The 24214-nt window shown below is 40.8% G+C and overlaps 1 protein-coding gene across 1 annotated transcript in view; it reads right to left on the bottom strand.

The window, feature by feature from the left end:
* Positions 1-2865: 2865 nt before the first annotated feature.
* Positions 2866-24214, bottom strand: part of LOC114785464 (zinc finger protein 493-like) — a 478845-nt gene continuing 457496 nt past the window's right edge. Inside the window, exons 7-10 of the mRNA XM_028971742.1 lie at positions 6166-6993; positions 5435-5536; positions 4197-4622; positions 2866-3800 (exon numbers count right to left, since the gene is read on the bottom strand). Of these exons, the coding sequence (XP_028827575.1) occupies positions 3757-3800; positions 4197-4622; positions 5435-5536; positions 6166-6993 (1400 nt within the window). The 3' untranslated portion in view covers positions 2866-3756. The remainder of the gene's footprint in view (positions 3801-4196; positions 4623-5434; positions 5537-6165; positions 6994-24214) is intronic.

Consider the following 24214-nt stretch of genomic DNA (forward strand, 5'->3'; position numbering starts at 1 on the left):
GGTTGCCAAAGAAGACCAGGAAAAGACAGCCTTCACAACCGGCAGAGGCCTGTACCAGTGGAAGTTAATGCCAATGGGTCTCACCAATGCCCCAGCCACATTTCAATGCATGATGGAGTTGGTGCTAAGGGGGCTCCCATTGCAGGTGTGCGTGATTTCTTGTCATGGCTTGTAGCCAGATCCCTGCAACACTGAGAAGGTCCGGAACTGGCCTAAGCCACAAAATCCAACAGAAGTGAGGGCATTTGTGGGCCTGTGTTCTTATTACCGGCGGATTGTTAAGAACTTTGCACAGCATGGACCACCTCTTCATCACCTAACCTGCAAGGACACACCTCTTCAATGGACGGTTAAATGTGACTGCTTTTGTTAATCTAAGTGAAGTGATTGTCACTTGTGATACACAGCAGCACAGCACACGGTGCACACAGTGAAAATTGTCCTCTGCATTTAACCTATCACCCTGAGTGAGCAGTGGGCAGCCATGACAGGCACCCGGGGAGCAGTGTGTTGTGACGGTGCTTTGCTCAGTGGCACTTCAGTGGCACTTTGGCCTATCAGGATTTGAACCGGTAACCTTCTGATTACGGGGCCGGTTCCTTAACCGCTAGGCCAGCACTGCCCCTACTGAAGACAGAAACTGTGGGCCGTAGTGAGGGCCGTATGCCAATTTCGGCTTAAGTACGTTCACCATCATAACAGATCATAAACAACTGCTGGGCTTCTGCGGCATGGCAATTGACAACGACCCCACAGGGAAAAGAGCAAGATGGGTTCTAGAATTGGACTCTTTTAACTTGGTCTTGCAGCATGGAGATGGGACACAACATGCCAATGCTGACGCCCTCTCACAACGGCCTCTGGATGCAGTGGGTGGATCAGAAGATCACATCCGATATGAGTTACAGGCCCATGTGAATGCCATAGGGCCAGCAAGGCAGGCGGATGCACCTCAGCCAAAAAGGCCGTTGGCAAAGCCACCTGGGTCAAGATTTAGAGGAAATCAGTGATTCTGATATTATGCCTTTTCCCCATGCTCTGTCTCACTTACAGGCTGAGATGGCTGAGCAGCAGCAGGACGACCCGGTTATTGCAACTGTTTGGACTGGATGGAGAGGGGTGGCTCTCGGTCTCCTCTGGGACAGATGAAGGGGTGCTCTCGGCCCTTTTGCCCCTTTCAGGACAGGCCCAGCTTCAGATTGTTATGCCAGCTGTACTTGTTCCAGCTCTATGCAGTGGGAGATGTGGTGTGGTTGCATAGCCCTGCAGAGGACTGTAAAAAACGTGCTCCCCAATGGAAGGGTCCTTTCAGGATTGTGGATGTGCTGGGCCCTCAGGAAGCCCCAATCAGACCTTCTGGATTGTGGGTGCTTTGGATGGTCATGCACAGGTTGTTCATCATGATAGACTAAAAAGTTACACCTTACCACAGCATTCTGGGCCATTTTCCCAGGATTCATCTGTGTCATGTTGGAGGTTTAGGGGTTTGTGGTTGTTTCGGGGGGGGAAAAAAAGTCTTTTCAATATTCTGTGGGAAATGAAAAAATGGAGGGTGAAACGGATGTTTTTTTGGGGTGGTGGTGTTTGGGTGGTAAGCTTCTTTTCTTGTTGAACTAATGTTCTGGTTTAGGGGATGGGCTTTTATTATGAAAAGGGGTAGAGGGGTAGGGGCAGCGCGGGAGAGTCCCCAATAAACTTGGCTACGGCTGTTGCATTGCTGGCGACTCTGTGTAGTTTTATTATATATATATATATACACACACACACACACTGTGTTGGCGCTTTTCAGGATGCTCGTTTACACAGACACAACACTCGGTCCAGGAAGTCAGTCGCATCTAGACATCATATAATAGACATCATTATATGTGTTTTCTCACATCCCAAACATGGTGGCATAGAGGGTAAGGAAACAGACCATGATCAGAAGGTTGCCGGTCCACAACCTTGTATTTGGTATCATGTGCTGTGTTTCACTATGACAATCACTTCACTGTGTTGCCAGATGATAGTGTTAAATTCAGCTGTAACTAAGTCAAGCTGCTCTGCTTCTGGACGTAAAAGTGATGTGATTGTGAAACACTGCAACACAGCACACGGTGACACAATGAAATGTGTCCTCTGTGCAAGTGGCACCTTGGCGGTTTGGGATTCGAGCCCATAACCTTCAGATTACAGGTCTGCTTCCTTACCTGCTAGGCCACCACTGCCCTCAGGTGCGGGTGTGAAACTCCTCCAGGCTATAAGGGGCAGGGTTCAGCTTGCTCATTGATTGTGATGAAGAGAAGAAGAATGTTTTTTCTCTCACAGGAGCAAAGGAATCTCTGCAGTTTCTATGAATTTGTTCAAAAAAATCTGCATGCATCTACTGTTGTACAATAACATTAAAGGGCATTGCAGCATGTTTGCGAGGGCCTTGTAATCACCACTATATATACAGTTTCTGAGTACACGTTGGGTGGCACCTTGGCGGGTCGGGATTCGAACCCACAACCTTCCGAGACTGCTAGGCCACCACAACTTATAAAAGTATACAGGGATATTTTAGGGTCAGGTACAAACTTGTGTTGCCTCATGTCGTAACAACTTTGACTTTATATTTGTTCTTCTTTTTGTTTGGTGTAAGTCTGTGTAAATTCTGCCATACAATAAAATTAGCATTTTTAACTACCAGTTCATGGTTGCCTTACTCCATATCCATTCCCACCTCAGCTGTCATTGTGACGTCACACATGATTTGTATAATGTGAGTGTGCTTTTTGAGAGGAACGCTGTTGTGCAGGGTAGGTGGGCCAACAACAAAAAACAAAAGTAGAGTAAGAACTGAGGTGTGGTGTTTTTCGGGTAAATCCCTCTGAGAAGTAATAACAATACATATTATATTTATTTGCCTCACCACCTGCCATGGAAGAACAGGAGTTAGAGGCAGAGTTATATATTTGTTGTAAATGTTGTGTTCCAGTCTGCCATCTTTAGCCCTGGAGCAGGATGTGTCCCCTCAGTCTCCGCCTCCAGTCCAGAACACAGCAGGAACGGTTAACAAGACTGAATTGAGACTGAGCAGCCAGTCTCAGTTTAGTCAGTTGGTAAACTTTAAGAGAATGAGTGGAAATATATTGTCACTTCAGTCCATGTACTCATAATTGCAAAGTGAAAATGTCCAAATTGTACCCAAAGTACCATTATTTCAATCCTCTTCCACTCCTCCATGACTGTGTTAGAGACCTTGCGATCCTGTCGTTCAAGGCTGACCCCCAGATGCTCAATAGGATTCAGGTAAAGAAGACATGCTTGGTCAGTCCAGCACCTTTATCCTCAGTTCCAGGCAGTGGTCATCTTGGAGGCGTGTTTGGGTCATTATCATGTGGGAATACTGCCCTGTCTCCCACTTTCTGAAGGTAGGGAATCATGTGCTGCTTCAGTACATTACAGTACATGTTGCCATTTATATTCCGCACTCATGCAGCACTAAATCAGGACACGGACAAGATTCCAGTAATCCATGATAAATATAAATACAATCAAAAACTCTTCATGCCAAAAACAAATAAATAAATACAGCTTTTACGATATTTGTAACTAGTTGCAACTGATAAGCATATATAACAGACACAATACTTGTTGGAAACAAACATTTGACAAAATATACATTGACCTTATAGACAGGTGATATGTTGTATTAGTAAGACAGATACTGGACATTGCAGTCTTATCTCCTCAGTTTGGATAACGTACAGTCCCAACAGGCTCACTTCTCTAGGCTCTTGAGTCTGTTTTGCAGTGTTCAGAAATACGTTCATCTGGAGCAGAAAAAACATTGTACATGTGTACAAAGAGTATGCAATTCTAATACATTTCAGTTCAAACGAATAATAATCTAACCCACAGAATATGTTCACTTTTTCACCTATCAGCATCACAATGACTCCAAACCTATATCCAAATCAATAAAAGAATGGCTTCACTAGAACTTCTTTCTTTCTTTCCCTCCCCTCTCCCTCCTTTATGTGTAGACTTTCTCCCTAACCTCTCTTTTTCTCGCTCCTTTTTCCCGGTCCAACGGTCTTGTCTATAGTGATACAAATATTATAATTGAATTTTAAAAAAGGCTGTGAATGATGACAGCATAGATACACATACCATGGTTCCCTAACCAGATCACTACACACCCCTACAATCATTTGTACTCAACTCACCTGAATATTCTTCATCCAACTCTTTCTTCACATGATTTTTTGTTGGTTCCAGTGTTTTACCACAATGTATAGGTGTGACGCTATCTGATTTCTCCAGTTCAACAACTGCTATACACTTGTAGAGCTTTTCATCAGTATGTTCAGGTTGATGATATTTCAGTTGATCCAATGTTGTTAAGTATTTCGAGTAAAGCGTGCGGTAGAAAAGATTTGCAGTATGTGTCCTCTTGTGAGTTTTCAAGTCTAATGCTTGTGTAAAACTCCTGCCACACTCTTCACCCTGGTAAGGCTTCTCTTTTGAATAGTTTCTCTGTCGTGTTTCAATGATCTTCACTTGTCTTACACTGTTGTCATACATGTTGAACGGGTGCAACTTTTCTTCAGTTTCCTCTTTACATCTTTGTTCAGTGAATTTCATTTCCTGATCTGTGAAAACAAACAGACATTTTTGAAACCGATTAATCAAATGACATGACATTTTAAGCAGGTTTTTTTTGACAATTAGTGATAAATAAAGTGTATATTGAAAGTAAAACTCCTTCTTTATTTCATTGTGGTACACAGCAGGCACAATACATGGTGACACAACAAACTGTGTTCTCTGCATTAAACCAATCACTATAGTGAGCAGCGAGAAGCCATGAAAGGTGCCCGGGGAGCAGAGTGTGGGGACGGTACCATATATTTATTAGATTATCTATATATGATATTATGGGTATACCTGCTAATACCACATTTGTTTGTTCTCTAATCAGAATTGTAAAACAAAAGAACAATAAGTCAAGACAAACTCATGAAACCCAGAAATAAAAAAAATAAACTTATTATAAAAATAATAAAGAAATTTTTTTAACTTTGAATGCACCAGGTGCCACCATTTTATGCCATTGGAAGTTTATGATTTCATGAATATTTGTAATTATTTTTATGGAAGGACACTGGTCCTACTCCTCCTTTCTTAGTGAAACACCTCAGCCAGCTGGTCAGCACAGTATCTGCAGGAACATCTGAGGCTGTGGGCAACAATTTCTCAGTAGTTGCATCCATTACCTCAAAGTGGGAAAAATATTGTTCAGTTCCTCTGCTAGAGCATTATTACTGCCATGGTTATGTCTGACACATTTGTAGTTAGTGTGGAACCCTAGTTATTCATAGTTTACTGATAGTAAAATATCTGATGTACTTATCCACAGCAACACAGTCAATACAGTTCTTTATATGAACAGAGCTCCAATCACCTGAATATTCTTCATCATCCAACTCTTTCTTCACATCAATTCCTGTTGCTTCCAGTGCTTCACCACATGTTATGGAATCCGATGATATTTTTGGTTCAACATCTATGGCAAAGATACAGAGATAATGACAATTACAGTTACTTTACTTACCACTAAAGTAAAGTACAAGTAAAGTACAGCCCATCACCTCATAATGACTTCTTTGTAAAATGTGATCTAAAAAGTGCATTACAAATAGCAAAATGTTTTTTTAAACTTAATACTTGGTAGCAGCAACAATAGTAACACTAATACTTCACACAAAAAATATCACCACTTTAAAAATGCACATAAGAAAATAGGCCTCATCCACACGGATGCTGGAAGTGAAAGCCTTCTGAACACCATAGGTTTTTTTTTGTGCTTTGTAACAGCGTGGTGCTTTGTAACTCACTGGTGTTCGCCTGATGCTGTTTAACGTCTGTCTAAACGTCTATCCAAATGCTGACCAAACGCTGGCACTGAAAACCCGCATGGATGCTTTGAATTGCTCCAATGACTAGACAAACAGTCAGATTAGACTCACCTGACAACAGAAAAATGCCCGGTTCAGACCTAAATCAATACCTGGACTGGGAAATGTGACGGCTGTATATAGAGGACCTTTCCATGGGGGGATGTGTGAATGTGAAATTTTTATTCACAGAAATTCACCCACTAATTCTGAAATGCTTAAATGTAGTTTAACTCACCTGAATGAATCACACAATCCAAGTCCTGCTTCTCATCATCCACTGTTTCAACCAAATTCACAGGTGTGATGATATCTGATTTCTTCAATTTCTTCTCTGTACACCTGTCGGCCTGTTCTTCAGTATATAAACATTGATGATGTTTGAGGTGATTTATTGTCCTAAAGCCTTTAAAGCAAAAAGTACACTGGTTTGCAGTATGTGTCCTCTTGTGTTTTTTAAGATGTGACGCACATGAAAAACTCTTCCCACATTGAACACACTGGTAGGGCTTCTCTCCAGTATGTGTCCTCTTATGTGTTTTAAGGTCTGATCCTTGTGCAAAGCTCTTCCCACATTGTACACACTGGTAGGGCTTTTCTCCAGTATGTACTTTTTTGTGTCTTTTAAGGTTTGATAAACGTTTAAAACTCTTCCCACATTGTACACACTGGTAGGGCTTCTCTACAGTATGTGTTACCTTGTGTGATTTAAGGTCTGACGCTTGTGTAAAGGTCTTCCCACATTGTATACACTGGTATGGTTTTTCTCCAGTATGTGTCCTCTTGTGTTTTTTAAGGTCTGATGCTTGTGTAAAACTTTTCCCACATTGTTCACACTGGTAGGGCTTCTCTCCAGTATGTATCCTCTTGTGTGATTTAAAGTTTGATGCTCGTGTAAAACTCTTCCCACACTCTTCACACTGGTAAGGTGTCTCTTTAGAATAGTTTCTCTGTCCTGTTTCAAGGATCTTAACTTGACTTAAACTGCTGTCATACTTGTTGAACTGGTGCAGCTTTTCTTCAGTTTCCTCTTTACACCTTTGATCAGCGAATTTGCTTTCCTGATCTGTAAAACAAAACAGTTTAATGCAACCAAAGACATGTTTGAACCTGATTAATCAAATGACATGACACTTTAAGCAGGGTTTAGAATAAAGTTAATATATTTTGTAATTGAGGTACATAGAATTACATAACACTCCTGAAATTAGTATGCTGAGTGTTACAATCAGCATATATGTCTACAGAGAAAATGAAAAAGAAAATACTGAACCAGTATCTGGGTGACTGATACTGAGGGAGGTCTGATGAGTTTCGTGTCATCCGCATAGTAGTGGTAGGATAATCCATGTGAGGAAATTACCTCACCAAGTGATCTCGTGTAGAGAGAGAAAAGGAGAAGACCTAGTACTGAGCCTTGAGGGACACCAGTGGAGAGTCTACATTAGGAAGAGGTGGATCATTTTCAAGTCACTGGGAAAGAGCGCTCATCAAGGTAGGAAGCAAACCACTGCCATGCTGAGCCCCGAATTCCAAGCCTCTTCAGGATAAACAAGAGTGTCTTGTGGTTTACTGTGTCGAATGCTGCAGCGAGGTCAAGGAGAATAAGTACAGATGACAGTTTTGCCGATCTGGCCACATGTAGCTTCTCAGAAACAGCCAGAATGGTTAGGATTCAGGAGGTTGTTCTGTGACAGATGAAGTGATAGCTGATTGTAAACACAGCGCTCAAGGTTTTTAGAAAGAAATGAGAGGAGAGAAACTGGACGGTAATTGATGACATCAGTAGGATCAGCGGTGGGTTTCTTTAGGATTGGAAGAACCCTGGCTGTTTTAAAGGCAGATGGTACATGGCTGGATGTGATTGAGCTGTTTATGATATAAGAAATGAAAGGGATGAGGTCAGGAGAGATGATTTGGAGCATTGCGGAAGGGATTGGATCTAGTGGACAGGTAGTTGGACTGCCTGTAGGGTAGAGCAGGATTTGTGTTGGAGAATGTCTTGCAGATTTGTTTAATCTTCCCTGTGAAGAAGTTGGCAAGATCATAGGGTGGTAATAGCCTAGTGGGTAACACATTTGCCTATGAACCCGAAGACCCAGGTTCAAATCCCACTTACTACCATTGTGTCCCTGAGCAAGACACTTAACCCTAAGTTGCTCCAGGGGGGACTACTGATTGTAAGTCGCTCTGGATAAGGGCATCTGATTAATGCTGTAAATGTAAATCAACAGTTAGGAAAGATGGGGAAGAGGGAGTCGGGGGTTGAGTATAGATAAAAATATGTTGTGGAGTTTTTGATGGTGGTGGGCAGAGGCTTCCAGCTTTAGGTTAGTGGAAAATTTGCGCAGAACATTCTGGTAATACAGTAGGTCTGAGTCAAGTTGAGATTTCTTGTATATCTCCACTGCTTCAAGTACTTTTCGATTGCTGCGCAATGTATTGGAGAGCCAGGGTGCAGGGGGAGAAGTCCTCTTAGGTTTAGAAGATAGAGGACATAGGTGATCCATAGAAAGGGAAATAAGGTTGAGGAAAGAGTTAGTGGCTGTCTCTAGTGGTTAGAAGAACAATGAATCAGAGGTAGGTAAATGCGAAAGGATGCAGGAAGATACAGATGAAGGTGAGACAGTGTCGAATGAAGGATGGATGTGGGATAGTCGTGGATCCTGTAGGTAGAGTGAGTGTGAAGGACAGGAACTTGAACTTGAGGCCTCAAACTTCTTCCACTTAAGGATGATGGAGGCCACTGTGCTCACTGGGACCTTCAAAGTATCAGACAATTTTCTGTAACCTTCCCCAGATTTGTGCCTCGAGACAACCCTGTCTCAGAGGTCAACAGAAAATTCCTTCTTGCTTTGTTTGTTCTCTGATATGAACTGTGGGACCTTATATAGATGGTGTGTGCTTTTCCAAATAATGTCCAATCAACTGTTTTTTTCCTCCAATAACGCTGCAGAAAAATCTCAAGGATGATCAGGGCGAAACAAGATGCACCTGAGCTTAATTTTGAGCTTCATGGCAAAGACTGTGAATACTTATCTACATGTGATTTATAATGTTTTTTATTTTTAATAACTTGCCAACCTCAAGTAAACTTTTTTTCACATGGTCATTATAGGGGAATTTTTTTATTTAATCCATGGAATGGAATAAGGCTGCAGAAGAACAGAATGTGGAAAAAGTGACACACTGGATACTTCTGGGATGCACTGTGTGTGTGTGTGTATATATATTAGTGGTGGGCCGTTATCGGCGTTAAAGTGCTGTGTTAACGTGAGACTCTTATGGGGCGATAATAAAAATATTGCCGTTAATCTATTCACAAAGTTGGGTTGGGAGCTGGGTCTATACTACGCAAGCTATTGTACCAGAGTTAAATGGTTACACTAGATTTCTAAATAGATTTCTTCTTTCTTGTGCCTTTCTTGTGCCAGTTCAGGTCTCTTGGACACATGGCGTGAGCTGTGAGAGGTGCGTGGGGTTTGTGTGCAAACTATTTTGTTCATTTTAATTTATGTACATACTAGGAATATTTTGCATGGGTGTTATTTTGTGAATATTTTTTTATGTTCTTTTAATACTGTATATTGTAGAGAGAGGTGCAGAAAGACGCGATGTGTGACGCGATGTTCTGACGTGACCTTGCTTTTTGTACAGGAATGCAGTATTGAAAATTGTGAATGCTTTATGTTAATGTTCAGTTCTCTTGGACACATGGCGTGAGTTGTGAGAGTAGAGAGGTGCAGAAAGACGCGATGTTCTGACGCGACCTTGCTTTTTGTACAGAAAACACTTTGCACAGAAAATCTCTTGGGTGTCAGCTCATCATTTGTAGTTCAAGAAACGAAATCAAAAAGTTACACAACGCAAAAGAAGAACTGCTAAACTATGATGACGTTCACCTTGATATTTTAGCGCCGATGTATACCTAGCCGAATTGCACAGTAGGGGGCGAGAACAAGTCTTCGAACTGTGAAATTACCACATCAAACGTGACGTGGTAACATGGATGCAGCTATTTAACTGAATAAACAGTTGGTAAACACAAGTACATCTTATTGAACATCATTTATTTTCATCACCAATTATCATAGTAGAACAGCTTTCTCAAGCAGTTTGTGATGCATTTTGGAAACAGGAGATGAGCCCCTGGTCTAATGCGCCACCTGCCTTGAGAAACCCGTTCTCAAAGACTTACTTTTAGTCATTATTTGGGTAGCACACATATTCTGAATGCCTTCGGCAGAATTCAAATGAGCCATTTTAATCTAGATTAATTCCAAGATTACAGTGAGATTAAATCTAGATTAAGAAAATTAATATATGCCCACCTCTAATATATATTGTTGGAAAATGTATATAAGTTATCATGCTACTAACCTTTACTACCTTTTTGACATATATATCCCACATGTATTAAACTCTATTAATCCTTTTGACATATATATATATCTCGCATGCATTAAACTATATTAATCCTTTTACTGGTGGGCTAAAGGCTGTTTGCAGAACAGAATGACCGCGACCAGATAAGAGGAGGCCTGCAGCCGCGGAGAAGCAAGAAAAACAAGAAGACCTTGGCGATGGAGTGTCTACTAAAGAGACAACCCTACATGCAAATTATAAGCTTATTTGGTGTGATCCTGTGATGAATGTACCGCCCTATTATTGAATAAAAAGAGAGGAAGCGGAAGAGACGGCAGAGCTTTTTGGAGGCTGCTGGTCGTCTCTGATCGCTCTCCTTGCAAGTAAAAGAACTCAACTTCTTCGTGTCATTCTTCTCTGGTTTATAAGTGTTGGAACGGCGTACAACTCTACCATTTTATTGGTCCTTCGAGCCGGATTCCAAGACACCAAAGGATTCCAGCGGACGGGACGGATACCAGGAAATCCTTGGCCAAGGCTGACTCCTTAGTAGGGGTCAGAGACAGACCCCTTTGGGGACTGGGAGGCCGACCGTCAGTTGGGATCTGGAGGTTGACGGAATCTTACGAGTGAGAGAAGGCACGGGGGTAAGTTGACTTCTGTTTAAAAGAAATGGAATGAATGGTAACAAGAGGTTACAAGAGGTTACAAGAGGTAACAAGAGGTTACAAGAGGTAACAAGAGTAACAAGAGGTTACTTAAAGGAAACAAACCCTGGGTATTCTAGACTCTGGCAGGTAACAAAGACAGTTAAATTCCGTGGGGGGGCGGACCCCTCCCGTAAAGGGTTAAAATCCGCGGGGAGGACGGACTCCTCTGTCAGTGAAAAGGAACGTTCAATAGTAAAATAAGTGATTTAAAACTCATACAGGTGTATGAGAGTGCGCGCGGGTGTGAGTGTGTGGATGAGTGGGGGTGAAAGTCACTAGACGGACACTCCATACAAAACCTCACAGGGAAGGAAACAGCGACCCCTCGTGGACGCAGAGGCAAGGTATTTCCACCCCAAATGATTTGAGGTAGAAGTGAAATACACCACGAGAGGAATTTTGATACGCTGTCCTGTGAACAAATACCAGTGTTTTAGGATAACCCCAGGTACAACACACTGGTCAAAATTTAGGTCAAAATGGGTAAGGGATCCAGTAAACCAGAACCGAAAGAAGAACTAAAATGTAAAGACTGGAGGTATGTAGAGCAGATTAACAAAGCCTACGTCGAGCCGTTAAATAAATGGATAACAAAATACGGGTTTGATGGACAACTGAGATTAAAACGTCTAATTGAGTTACAGGGAGCCATAAAACATACATGTAAAAATAAGGAGAAGCAAATGAAGCGAGAAGGGGTTGAGGCTTTAATACAGTGGATAAAGATAGCAGGAAAGAGAGAAGAGGGGGAGAGAAAGATAAGACAAACTAGAGAGAATGCAGCACGTGAGGAGGAAAGGGAGAGAGAGGATCAGGCAGTTAAAGTGATGGAAGTGGAGAAAACTATTCTGTTTCTCCGCAAAGAAGACCATGAAGAAACTGGAAGTAGGGGAAGTCAGAGGGAAGGGGTGCGTAGGGCTGACGAGGAAGGAGTAGGGGAGGAGGAGGCAATGGGGTCCGCTAGTGCAGCCACCAGCGCTTCCCTCTGTGCCTGCAGCTCCTCCCCTGTATCTGGATATGAGATATGGCATATCCACGCCATGCACATAGACAAACTGAAAAGAACTAAAAGGAAAAGACAAACCTATAAAAAAATTGACACCTTTTGGGAAAACACTATGCGGGATACAGACACATTTTACCATGTAGGCAGAGATAGAGAGAGACAGGGAGGACGCAGGGGAAGAAGAAGAACACACAGGGCCAATGGAGAGCAGGCTGCTGGTCCTGTGGGAAGGCTGGGCACATAGCCAGAGACTGTCTAGCAGGGCCGGGAGATAACATGGCATGACTGGAGGAGAAGAATTAGTAGGGAGTAGTAGGGAGATCAGCAAATGGGGGTACAACAATAGTCACTGCTTCTAAACCAGTTTGGGTGAGAGACCCCAAAGGAACATCATGTAAAACGTGTCCATCCTTTTTATCCCAGAATGCCCTGTTAATTTGCTGGGAAGAGACGGCTTACTTAAATTAGGTTTGGCACTCGTCTCCACTCCGTAACAGGTGTGGAGCTCATGCCCTCTGACGAACTACATGTCACCATGTGGTATAAAAACTCTCCTTGACCTGATCCAATATACGAAAAGAAATTGTCACGACTCACAACAACCATAGTCATTCTTTATGTTTACTCGGACGGGCAAGGTAACGTGGTGGCGGGGGTCGCTTTACCTAGCAATGCTCCGGGTTGGTATCCACCGCACATCTCACTGTATAAAAACAGAGAGAGGAGTTGGAAGTCGTTGGGCACCATAGTTCAAGAAGGTGACAGCGCAACGGATTTGGGCAGACATGTGGGACAAATTAGAGCATAATTTGGAAATGGCTGTATTGGACAATACAGACCAAGACTGGAGTACTCCAGAAACCAGTGACATTTTCTGCTCACTGAAGAAGATGAATCAGAACTAGCACAAATCCCTCAATCATTGTGGTCACAAGGACCGTCTGATGTAGGACTGATAAAAGGAATTTTGCCGGTACAAGTCAGACCCAAAACAGAATATCGGCCTTGCATAAGGCAATATCCGCTTAAACCTGACACCCTAAAAGGCAAAACACCAGTGATACGTGACTTACAGCAAGCAGGGGTTATTATAGAGAGAGATTATTCCCCCTGCAATACACCTATATTCCCGGTAAAAAAGCAAGCTCCCTCGGTGGGATGGAGAATGGTGCAGGATCTGCAGGCAGTAAATGCTGCAGTAGTACAGCGAGCTCCGTGTGTGCCTGACCCACACACATTACTAAATTCCTTAAGACCAGATGCGCGAATATTTACTGTGGTCGACATTAGCAATGCCTTTTTCTCCATTCCCATAGACCCAGACAGCCAATTTTGGTTCGCTTTTACATTTAAGGGGAAACGATACACCTATACTAGGCTTCCCCAGGGCTATTGCGAAAGCCCTACTATATATTCCCAAGCCATGCATGCCAGCATGTCCAAATTTCAACCACCGGGGGGAAGTCAGATTCTACTTTACGTTGATGATATATTAGTGGCTTCTCCGAGTCTGGAAGCATGTAAAATTGACACTGTGGCCCTCTTAAATCACCTAGCTATAGAGGGGCACAAAGTTAGTAAAAACAAATTGCAATTGTGGAATCCACAAGTCAAATACCTGGGTCACCACCTCAGTGCAGGCGGCAGAACTATTCTAGAAGAACGGAAAACAGCGGTCCTACAGGCGCCAAAACCAATTAATAAAAAACAAATGATGTCATTCTTAGGATTAACTAATTATTGTAGAAGTTGGGTACCAAATTACGCTGAGATTACTTCCCCACTCACGGCTTTAATTTACACTGAAGACCTGAAAATGACATCACCGCTAAATTGGACGTCAGAAGCAGAAAAAGCTTTTGTGATATTAAACAGGCGCTGACCTCCAATTTAGCTCTAGCCTTGCCAAATTATAGTAAACAGTTTATACAAATGGTGGACTGCAAAGACAAATATATGACTTCTGTCCTAGGCCGACAACATGGAGACAAACTGAGACCGATAGCTTATTTTTCATCTAAATTAGATAATGTAGCCCGCGCATTACCACACTGTGTGAGGGCGGTGATAGCGGCATCCATGGCAGTAGAAGCAAGTGCCGGAATAGTTTTATTCCACCCATTGACCCTTAAGGTCCCACATGCAGTGGCTGCTTTACTACTGCAAACCAATATGATCTTTTTATCACCTGCAAGGCACCTCTCCTGCATGGCCACGTTGCTGTCACAGCCACATCTCACTATCAAACGATGCACCACATTTAACCCAGCCACATTGTTACCTTTACCCGATGACGGAGAATAACACGAACACACAGCTAAATCTAGATTAGATTTAAGTGACCAACCTTGCCTCAGGGTGAGGTAATATTCATCGATGGCTCTTCAAAGAAAAATTATTTGGAAAAAACATAAACGGGCTACGCCATGGTGACAGCAGTGATTAAAGCTGACAACTTACCATCGACTTTTTCAGCGCAAGCAACCAAAATAATTGCTCTAACTGAGGCTTGTAAATTAATGAAAGGGAAAGATGTTACTATATATACTGATAGCCAATATACATTTGCTCAGTACTGGCAGAATAGGGGAATGGTTACATCTACAGGAAAATACAAGTGCAGGACAGGAGTTCTGATGAGACACTCCAGCCTCTGTGTGTGGGTGTGTGTGTGTGTGTGTGGGTATGTGCGTCTACACGCATTGGCAGACCTTATCTCTCTGGTATGTGTGTGTGTGTGTGTGTGGGGCCTATCTATCTCTCTCTCTCGTTTTGTTTTGGAACTCTTAGCAATAGATTTTACCGTCTGGGCATCAGAACAGCGATTTACAACAGGTCTCCACCTTATTCAGATTTAAAGGGAATATGGGAAATTTTTTGAATTTACATTTTGTGTATTTTGTTTGTTTGTTTTCTTTTCTTTCTGAGAGTTTTAAAATTAAGTTTGTGAAAAGCTGGGGAAAATATATACATTACATCTAAACTGTGCAATTTTAAATGAATATTGTACTGTTGTATGTACACTTTGGGTTATTTTTTTCTGGGTTTTGTGTTGTTTTATTTTATTTAAGAAGGGAGATTTCCCAACGGCTGCACTGTTTGCCTCTGTTACTGTGTCTTTGAATAAGGTCCATCACACCTACACTGACCTACACTGACACTCACGCTGAATACGAAGACATAACACACTGATACGCATCCCTCTGACAAGTGAATTTTTTCTTTTCTCATTGTTGATTCTAGTGCAGCCATGTAAAAGAAGCACAGTGGAAGACTGGAAAAAAAAAAAAAAAAAAAAAAAAAGGCTTCACATTTATATTGTACTGTGGATTTTATTTCATTTCATTGTGTTGCCCCAGCCAATGACCGATATGATGCTGTATTGTTTTTTATTTAAATGGTAGCATTGGGATGACTACATTATTCTGGTTATAACTTGCGCTGTGCACTTTTTGTTTCCTTGAACCCAGACCGAGAGCATTTAGAGAATAATTATTATTATTGTTATTTACAGCAATAGGGTTATTGTCTCAGTTTTGGTTTGGATTTCAGTTGCATTTTTGCTGTTACATTTCCGTTATATTTCTGGGTCACATTATTAGTGGAAAATGACATGGACCTGTCATCCAAACTCCTCACATCCATTACTGTAAAACAGTTGTTGTTATTTATTGCCTTTTGTTCCTACCATAGAGTATTTCTTCCGAGGTTCAGCGAGCCTTTAACTGCCCTCACTCATTATAAATCGATGTCTTCTCAGGTGCTGTGGAACCCTGATGCAGAGCAGGCCCTCTTAGCTTTGAACAGACTCCCCACCCACATTAGGCCTCCAAAATTGTGGCCGTATGACCTCTGTTCTCCTTCACTATGTCCTGTAGCTGATTTTTCATGCATTCTTTTGTTTATTTATTTTTGGGAGGGGCAAATTTTTGTGTAAAGACGAATCGGGTGCGTAACGGATGTTGGATGTTACTGCTATAGTAGTCTTGGATTTTCAGCATGACTGAGGATGTGTTTCTACGCGGGTTTTTGATGCAATTTGGATGTTACCTTATCGACAACTGTTAATTTAATTGTTATTATTTACAAATTTTTTATGAAAAAAAAAAACATAATTGATACATGCTTGATGTGGTAAAAACAACAATTGGCTTCTTTAAGTGGAGCAAGCAGCTAATGTCACTCAACAAGATTGCGTGCTTTGTATGGGGCCATGACCATTATTACAGGTAAAACCAGCGGTTATAACTCAACCAGATTGTCGTTGCAGAAGTTGGGATCAAGTTTGGGATCAGGTTGTTTGATCGATTGCCCACAAACACCACCGGGTTGTGTGTCTTAGTAACCCTTTTATTACCAGTGTCCATATATCCAACAACAATAAGTAACCTATTATTCAAAATAGACAGCCTGGTGCCTGCAGACTGGCACCAGACGAAGCGGTCAATCCCGCCCTGGGAGAAGCTAACAGATCCAACTTACATAGATGCAATTGGGGTTCCCAGGGGGGTGCCTGACGAATATAAAATAGCAAATCAAATAGCAGCGGGATTCGAATCAACCTTGTATTGGTGGTGTACGATTAATAAGAACGTAGACAGGATCAACTACATCCATTACAATGTTCAGAAATTAGGAAATTGGACACAAGACGGTTTTGAGGCCGTGCATGGGCAATTATCCGCCACTTCCCTAATGGCTTTTCAGAACAGAATAGCGCTTGATATGCTCTTGGCTGAGAAAAATGGGGTTTTGCGCCGTGTTTGGAGAGCAATGCTGCTCGTTCATACCAAACAACACAGCTGCAGGAGGCAGTCTGACATTGGCCATTGATGGCCTGCGCACCCTCAACCGGAAGATGAAGGAGCATTCGGGGGTGGAAACTACGATGTGGGATTCCTGGATGAACGTATTCGGGAAATACAAAGCCCTAGTTCAATCTGTATTAACATCTGTGGCTGTATTTGCAGCAATTCTGACATTGTGTGGATGTTGTTGTATTCCTTGTCTGCGCAGTCTTGTGAACCGTCTCATCACTACGGCCTTATCACCCAGGGAGGTTGATCCCACACAGTTATACCCGCTCTTGGAAAATAAAATCCACGATGAGGGCTTTGAGATGTCCATGGAGCCCAGTGACTTACAGTTGAGCCAACTGTTCCAAGAATCTATCTTCGAGAATTGAAGCGACATCCCTTTGAGTGTAAATGTATTGCTCGGTTTATGAACTAATAGTCGAAAATCCTACCGGAAGAAGTTATTAGGGAAGTACTATAGAAAAAAAAAAAAAAAAAGTTCAATACATGATAAACAGGGGGGACACCCAGCTCTATCTGTCATTCCCACCAGAAGATGCTACTATAGCAACAAAAATTTCGGCCTGCCTCTCAGACATATCGGCATGGATGTCTGAGCGACACCTCCAACTCAACCTATCCAAAATCGAGATTCTGATCTTTCCGGGCAACAATTCTCCTCAGCAAAACCTTTCAATTCAAATTGGATCGCTATTGTTAACACCCACGGCATCTGCAAAAAGCCTTGGGGTTTGGATAGATAACAAACTGAGTTTGAACCATCATGTTGCTGCGATCTCCAGATCCTGCAGGTTCACTCTCTACAACATTCGCAAGATTCGGCCTTTTCTCTCACAACAGGCTACGCAGCTCCTCGTCCAGGCAATGGTCATCTCCAAACTCGACTACTGTAACTCTCTCCTGGCTGGAGCCTCTGCAGTCACCATAAAACCACTCCAGATGGTCCAAAATATGGCAGCCCGCCTCATCTTCAATCAGCCAAAATACACCCATGTTACACCTCTCCTTACCTCCCTCCACTGGCTCCCGGTAGCTGCTCGCATTGAGTTCAAATCCTTGATGCTTGCCTACAGGGCTGTAAATGGAACTGCGCCCTCCTACATCAACACACTACTACCTAGATACACTCCTACACGCTCTCTCAGATCGGCAAACGAAAGGAGACTAAAAATTCCTTCTTCACGGGGTCTCCGATTCCAATCATGTCTGTTCTCCGTTGTTGTCCCTGGCTGGTGGAACAACCTACCCTCCTCCACACGACTAGCCGAGACTATCACCACTTTTAAGAAGAAGGTGAAAACCCTCTTATTCCAAAAATATTACAGACAAATTTAACACATACACATGCATACACATTTAACAAACAAATACAAAATGTATAAATACATTATAATTTTTCTTAGTCTAGCACCCAACACTCTCCGAGCATGTTCTTCAATGACAAGTCTAAGCCTTATCAGGGCTCTTAGTTTGTATACTTGATATTCTATAGAAATCGAACGAGAATTGCTGGTGTCTTCCCATTGTAAGTCGCTTTGGATAAAAGCGTCTGCCAAATAAAGTAAAGTAAAGTAAAGTAAATATTGGGGGACATATGCTTGACTAATTATGTTTTAAATGTATTTTTTGATGTTTTAATTCTGTATTTCCTGAATTTATCAGACTTTTTGTTGTTTTAATTCTGAACTTCCTGTATTCATCAGGCAAGGTGCTGTTTGCATAAGGCTGGAAACGACGTTCAGAAATATGGTGACTTATGGTGATAGGATGGTAGAATATGGATCGCTCAGCAAACTTGAATCTGCTGATTCAGAGAAGAAAAAAAAAAAAAAAAAAAAAAAAAAAAAGCAGCGTTTTGAATCGGCAGGGTAGCGTTTATTCTGTCCTCTCCTGAACAGAGACACCACGTTTTTGTTCTCTTAAATGCTTGGTTGGTTGCATTGTGGTTTCGATTCTGTGCGTCCTGTGGCCTGTTCTCAGCACCGTACTACAGTCCCTATGTGGTCCAGAACGGCATTGTCACTCTGTGTGATATACACGATTTTTCTATTATTTTTATTATTGATGTTATTATTAAGAAAAAAAAAAAAAAAAAAAAAAAAGTCCTATTGTTTTTATTGTTCTTTATTATTTTTATTATTGTTGTTATTATTAAGAAAAAAAAAAAAAAAAAAAAGTCCTATTATTTTTTTGTTCTTTATTCTATTATTATTGTTGTTATTATTAAGAAAAAAAAAAAAAAAAAAAAGTCCTATTTTTTTATTGTTCTTTATTCACGATTTTTTCTATTATTATTATTATTAAGAAAAAAAAAAAAAAAAAGTCCTATTTTTTTATTGTTCTTTATTCTATTATTATTGTTGTTATTATTAAGAGAAAAAAAAATTAGAACAAGGTTTGTTTCATGATAAACAGGGGGGAAATGTTGGAAAATGTATATAAGTTATCATGCTACTAACCTTTACTACCTTTTTGACATATATATCCCACATGTATTAAACTCTATTAATCCTTTTGACATATATATATATCTCGCATGCATTAAACTATATTAATCCTTTTACTGGTGGGCTAAAGGCTGTTTGCAGAACAGAATGACCGCGACCAGATAAGAGGAGGCCTGCAGCCGCGGAGAAGCAAGAAAAACAAGAAGACCTTGGCGATGGAGTGTCTACTAAAGAGACAACCCTACATGCAAATTATAAGCTTATTTGGTGTGATCCTGTGATGAATGTACCGCCCTATTATTGAATAAAAAGAGAGGAAGCGGAAGAGACGGCAGAGCTTTTTGGAGGCTGCTGTATTGGTCGTCTCTGATCGCTCTCCTTGCAAGTAAAAGAACTCAACTTCTTCGTGTCATTCTTCTCTGGTTTATAAGTGTTGGAACGGCGTACAACTCTAACATATATATATATATATAGACATTCTTTGTTGAATTCCTAAGTATACAGTATTTTGTCTTCAAATTAGATAAATAATTGAAATTGTTAACTATTGAATGAATACATTTTACTTTTCATATAATTTCTACCCCCACCTCTCTGTCAAGGACTGACTGTTATATTTTTTATTTTAGTATTATATTATTTTGCTAATTTGTAAACAATAAATATTGTCCTTGTTCAGTTTATTTATTTGAATGGGGTAGAAGTAAGTAGAAAACTTTTATAGCGATATGTTTGATGCAGGTTTATTTTTAGGGTATAGTACTATGGATTACTTGAGGAATATTATTTCTATAGCCTCTCTCAGATGGCCAAAGTTAACTTTTTCTTTTTCACTTTCTCTGTAGACATATATGCTGATTATAACACTCTGAAGTAATTTCAGGAGTGTTATGAGTTATAAAAAAAATTAAACCAATAAACAAAGCAGTTGCAGAGATATTCTCTGTTTGATGGTGGGTATGTGCATTCAAAAAAGGCCCAGAGATTAACATGTAAAATTAAACTCACCTGAATGAATCACATCATCCAGGTTCTTCTTCTCATCATTCACTGTTACTTCCACTGATTCAACCCAATTCACATGTGTGATGATATCTGATTTCTTCAATTCAATTCTCTCTGTACATTTGTAAACCTTTTCTTCAGTATGTAAATGCTGATGATTTGTGAGTTGATCCAATGTTTTAAGCCTTTTAGAGCAAATAGCGCACTGGTACATATTTGCAGTATGTGTCCTCTTGTGCGTTTTAAGGTTTGATGCTTGGGCAAACCTCCTCCCACATTGTAGACACTGGTAGGGCTTCTCTCCAGAATGTGTCCTCTTGTGTGATTTAAGGTATGATGCACATACAAACCTCCTCCCACATTGTACACACTGGTACGGCTTCTCTCCAGAATGTCTTCTCTTGTGTGTAATAAGGTTTGATGCTCGTGAAAAGCTCTTCCCACATTGTACACACTGGTAGGGCTTCTCTCCAGTATGTATCCTCTTGTGTGTTTTAAGGTATAAGGCACATGAAAAACTCTTCCCACATTGTACACAATGGTAGGGCTTCTCTCCAGTATGTGTCCTCTTGTGGGTTTTAAGGTTTGATGCTCGTGCAAAATTTTTCCCACATTGTACACAACTGTAAGGCTTCTCTCCAGTATGTGTCATCTGGTGTCTTATAAGTTGTGACACCGTTGTAAAACTCTTCCCACACTCTTCACACTGGTAAGGCTTCTCTTTATAAAAGTTTCTCTGTCCTGTTTCAAAGATCTTCACTTCTTTTAAACTGTTGTCATACTTTTCTTCTGTTTCCTCTTTACACCTTTGATCAGAAATTTTGCTGTCCCAGTCTGTAAAAAAAATTAAAGTCATTAAAGACATGTTTGAACCTGATTAATGAAATGATATGACATTTTAAGGAGGGGTTTTCTACACAATCAGTGAAAAATAAAGTGGATATTGAAAGTGAAACTGATTGTTTTTGTCATTGTGATACATTTTGTTATGTTACCGTGTGCTGTGCTGTGTGTCATCTGCATTGAATCTACACCCTTAGTGAGCAGTGGACAGCCATGAAAGGTGCCCGGGGAGCAGTGTGTGGTGACATAACCTTGATCAGTGGGACCGCAGTGGAACCTTGTCGGTTCGGGATTTGAACTTGCAAACCCTTCAGTTACTAGTCCGCTTCCTTACCTACTATGACACCACTGTGTGGAAACATAAGACACCATGTTCGCAGTAGTAAAATTAAATATTAACACAATTGCTGAAATGTATCAGATAATTTGAAATAACCTTTGACTACAGGTGCCAAATTATATGCTTATTTTCACCAACCAACCCATAAAAACACAGGAATAAATAAACACTAATGGTTTAAGGAAGACAAATTTAAGACTTTTTAAGTTCACAGTAATCACATTTAAGACACTTCATCAGGGTTGTCGACTACATTTCTCTAAGGCCAGGGAGATTTTCTCAGCAGACACTGTGAGAGCCAGATGCTCTTCAAAAACATACAATAATAATTGTATTTCGTCTTAAGTAATATATTATTGTCTGATATATTAAATTTCCTCTCCAAATATTTGTTATTTTTCAGTCTTGTCAATGTTATTACCTATAGTAGCAACTGTAATATTTTTATGTTTTTTTTTTTTTTTTTTCGATTCAGGAGAGAAAAATTAAAGTCCTACTGTGATGATTACTGAAATCAACATCATGATATGATAAATGGCACCTGCTTGTCTATCAAAAAATAAATTATTATTACAAAATCTTTACATCACTGCTAATGTTATTGCAATACTACAGCTTAATAAAAAGCTGACTTTCATTGGTTACATTTCATAGAATTTTTATTTATTATTACTTTTGTCAGATTCAAGTTATTTTTGTGACCATTTTGAGTTTTTCTTTCATTGACTGAAGGGTACCAACAATTTTGTCCATGTGTGTATATGGCACATTTTAGGGTTTTAGGTATTTGTTGTTGCATTTTTCACTTAAAAGTTCACCGTCGCCCGACTCCATATTCCCACCTGGGCTGTCATTGTGACATCATGCGTACAACTTTTAAAATGTGTGGGGTGCTTTAAGAAAGCAGCGCTGTTGTACAGGGTGGGTGTAAAAGAGTAAAAACTGAGGTGTGGTGTTTAGATAAATCCACTGTGAAAAGTAATAAGCCGGCAATAATAAATACGGTCACAATCACCTGACGATGGTGGGCAAGATTTGTGAATCATATTAACATTTCATCCAAAAACATTTAATACATTTATTTAAAACATGCGAAAAACTTTAACATTAATCAGAAATTGCAGCCCAAAAAACGTTGCATGCAGCGTTCATTTGACAGCATCCGAACACGCAGCTGTTCACACACCAACCAAGGTTGCTGGTTCAAATCCCGATCTGCCAAGGTGCCACTGAGCAAAGCACCGTCCCCACACACTGCTCCCCGGGAGCCTGTCATGGCTGCCCACTGCTCCCTCAAGGGATGGGTTAAATGCAGAGACCACATTTCACTGTGCGCACTGGGTGCTGTGCTGTGTCACATGTGACAACTAATCACTTTCACTAATGGTACACTGGTGCTGAACGCCAGTGTGGACACTTGAGATGGTAAACAATCATATCACAGCATGTACCTGACACCAGAAAAACTGCTGGTTCAGATGTCCATGTGAACCAGGCCTCAATCAAAACCTGAACTGGGGAACATGAGGGCTGTATACGGAGGACCTTTCCTGAATAATATTTCGGAATGTATAAAATGCTCCATCACACTATTACACAGTCTGGGGGAAATGTGTGTTTGTGGATAGGAAACGTGTATTTTTAGAAATTCATGAAAGTCACATCACCTACGTGAAACACACGCCTACTTGCAGCACAAGGCATTAGTATTGGGGGAAAAGCACAGGGTGCACAACAAGATTTCCACAGATTATTAAAAAAAAAAATCCTAAACTTCAAATTTAAAGACCATTAACATGACTAACAATCCTTAATTCTAGAGTTTAAAGGTCTTAAAAATTCTGCAGACCAAATAAATCAAATGAAATAAGCGTTCAATCTTTCAGTAATCCACCTGTCACTGTGTGCTGTTTCCGTGTCAGAAACATTTAAATTTACTGATCAAATTAAATACCGGAATATATACCATCGCAAAATATATATAATATATAAATATGAAATTAATGCCATATCGCACAGCCCTACCTGAACAATTCGCATCATCCAAGTCCTGCTTCTCATCCTTCACTGTTACTTCCACTGTTTCAACCCAATTCATAGGTGTGATGATATCTGATTTCATCTCTGTACGCTTGTCGGCCTTTTCTTCAGTATGAAAGCGTTGATGATATTTGAGTTGACCTGATGTTCTAAAGCCTTTAGAGCAAACAGTGCACTGGTTTGCAGTATGTGTCCTCTTGTGTTTTTTAAGGCTTGATGCTCGCGCAAATCTCTTCCCACATTGTACGCAATGGTAGGGCATCTCTCCAGTATGTGTCCTCTGGTGTGTTTTAAGGGTTCCTGCTCGTGTAAAACTCCTCCCACACTGCACACACTGGTAGGGCATCTCTCCAGTATGTAACCTCTTGTGTGTTTTAAGGGTTCCTGCTCGTGTAAAACTCCTCCCACATTGAACACACTGGTAGGGCTTCTCTCCAGTATGTGTCCTCTGGTGTGATTTAAAGTTAGATGGTTGTGTAAACTTCTTTCCACATTGTACACACTGGTAGGGCTTCTCTTGAGTATGTGTCCTCTTGTGTGATTGAAGGTGTGATGTTTGTGTAAAATTCTTCCCACACTGTACACACTGGTAGGGTTTCTCTCCAGTATGTGTCCTCTTGTGTATTATAAGGTGTGATGCTAGTGCAAATCTCTTCCCACATTGTATACACTGGTAAGGCTTCTCTCCAGTATGTATCATCTGGTGTCTTATAA

The sequence above is a fragment of the Denticeps clupeoides genome, chromosome 3, assembly GCF_900700375.1.
Source record: "Denticeps clupeoides chromosome 3, fDenClu1.1, whole genome shotgun sequence".
Lineage (NCBI taxonomy): Eukaryota > Metazoa > Chordata > Actinopteri > Clupeiformes > Denticipitidae > Denticeps > Denticeps clupeoides.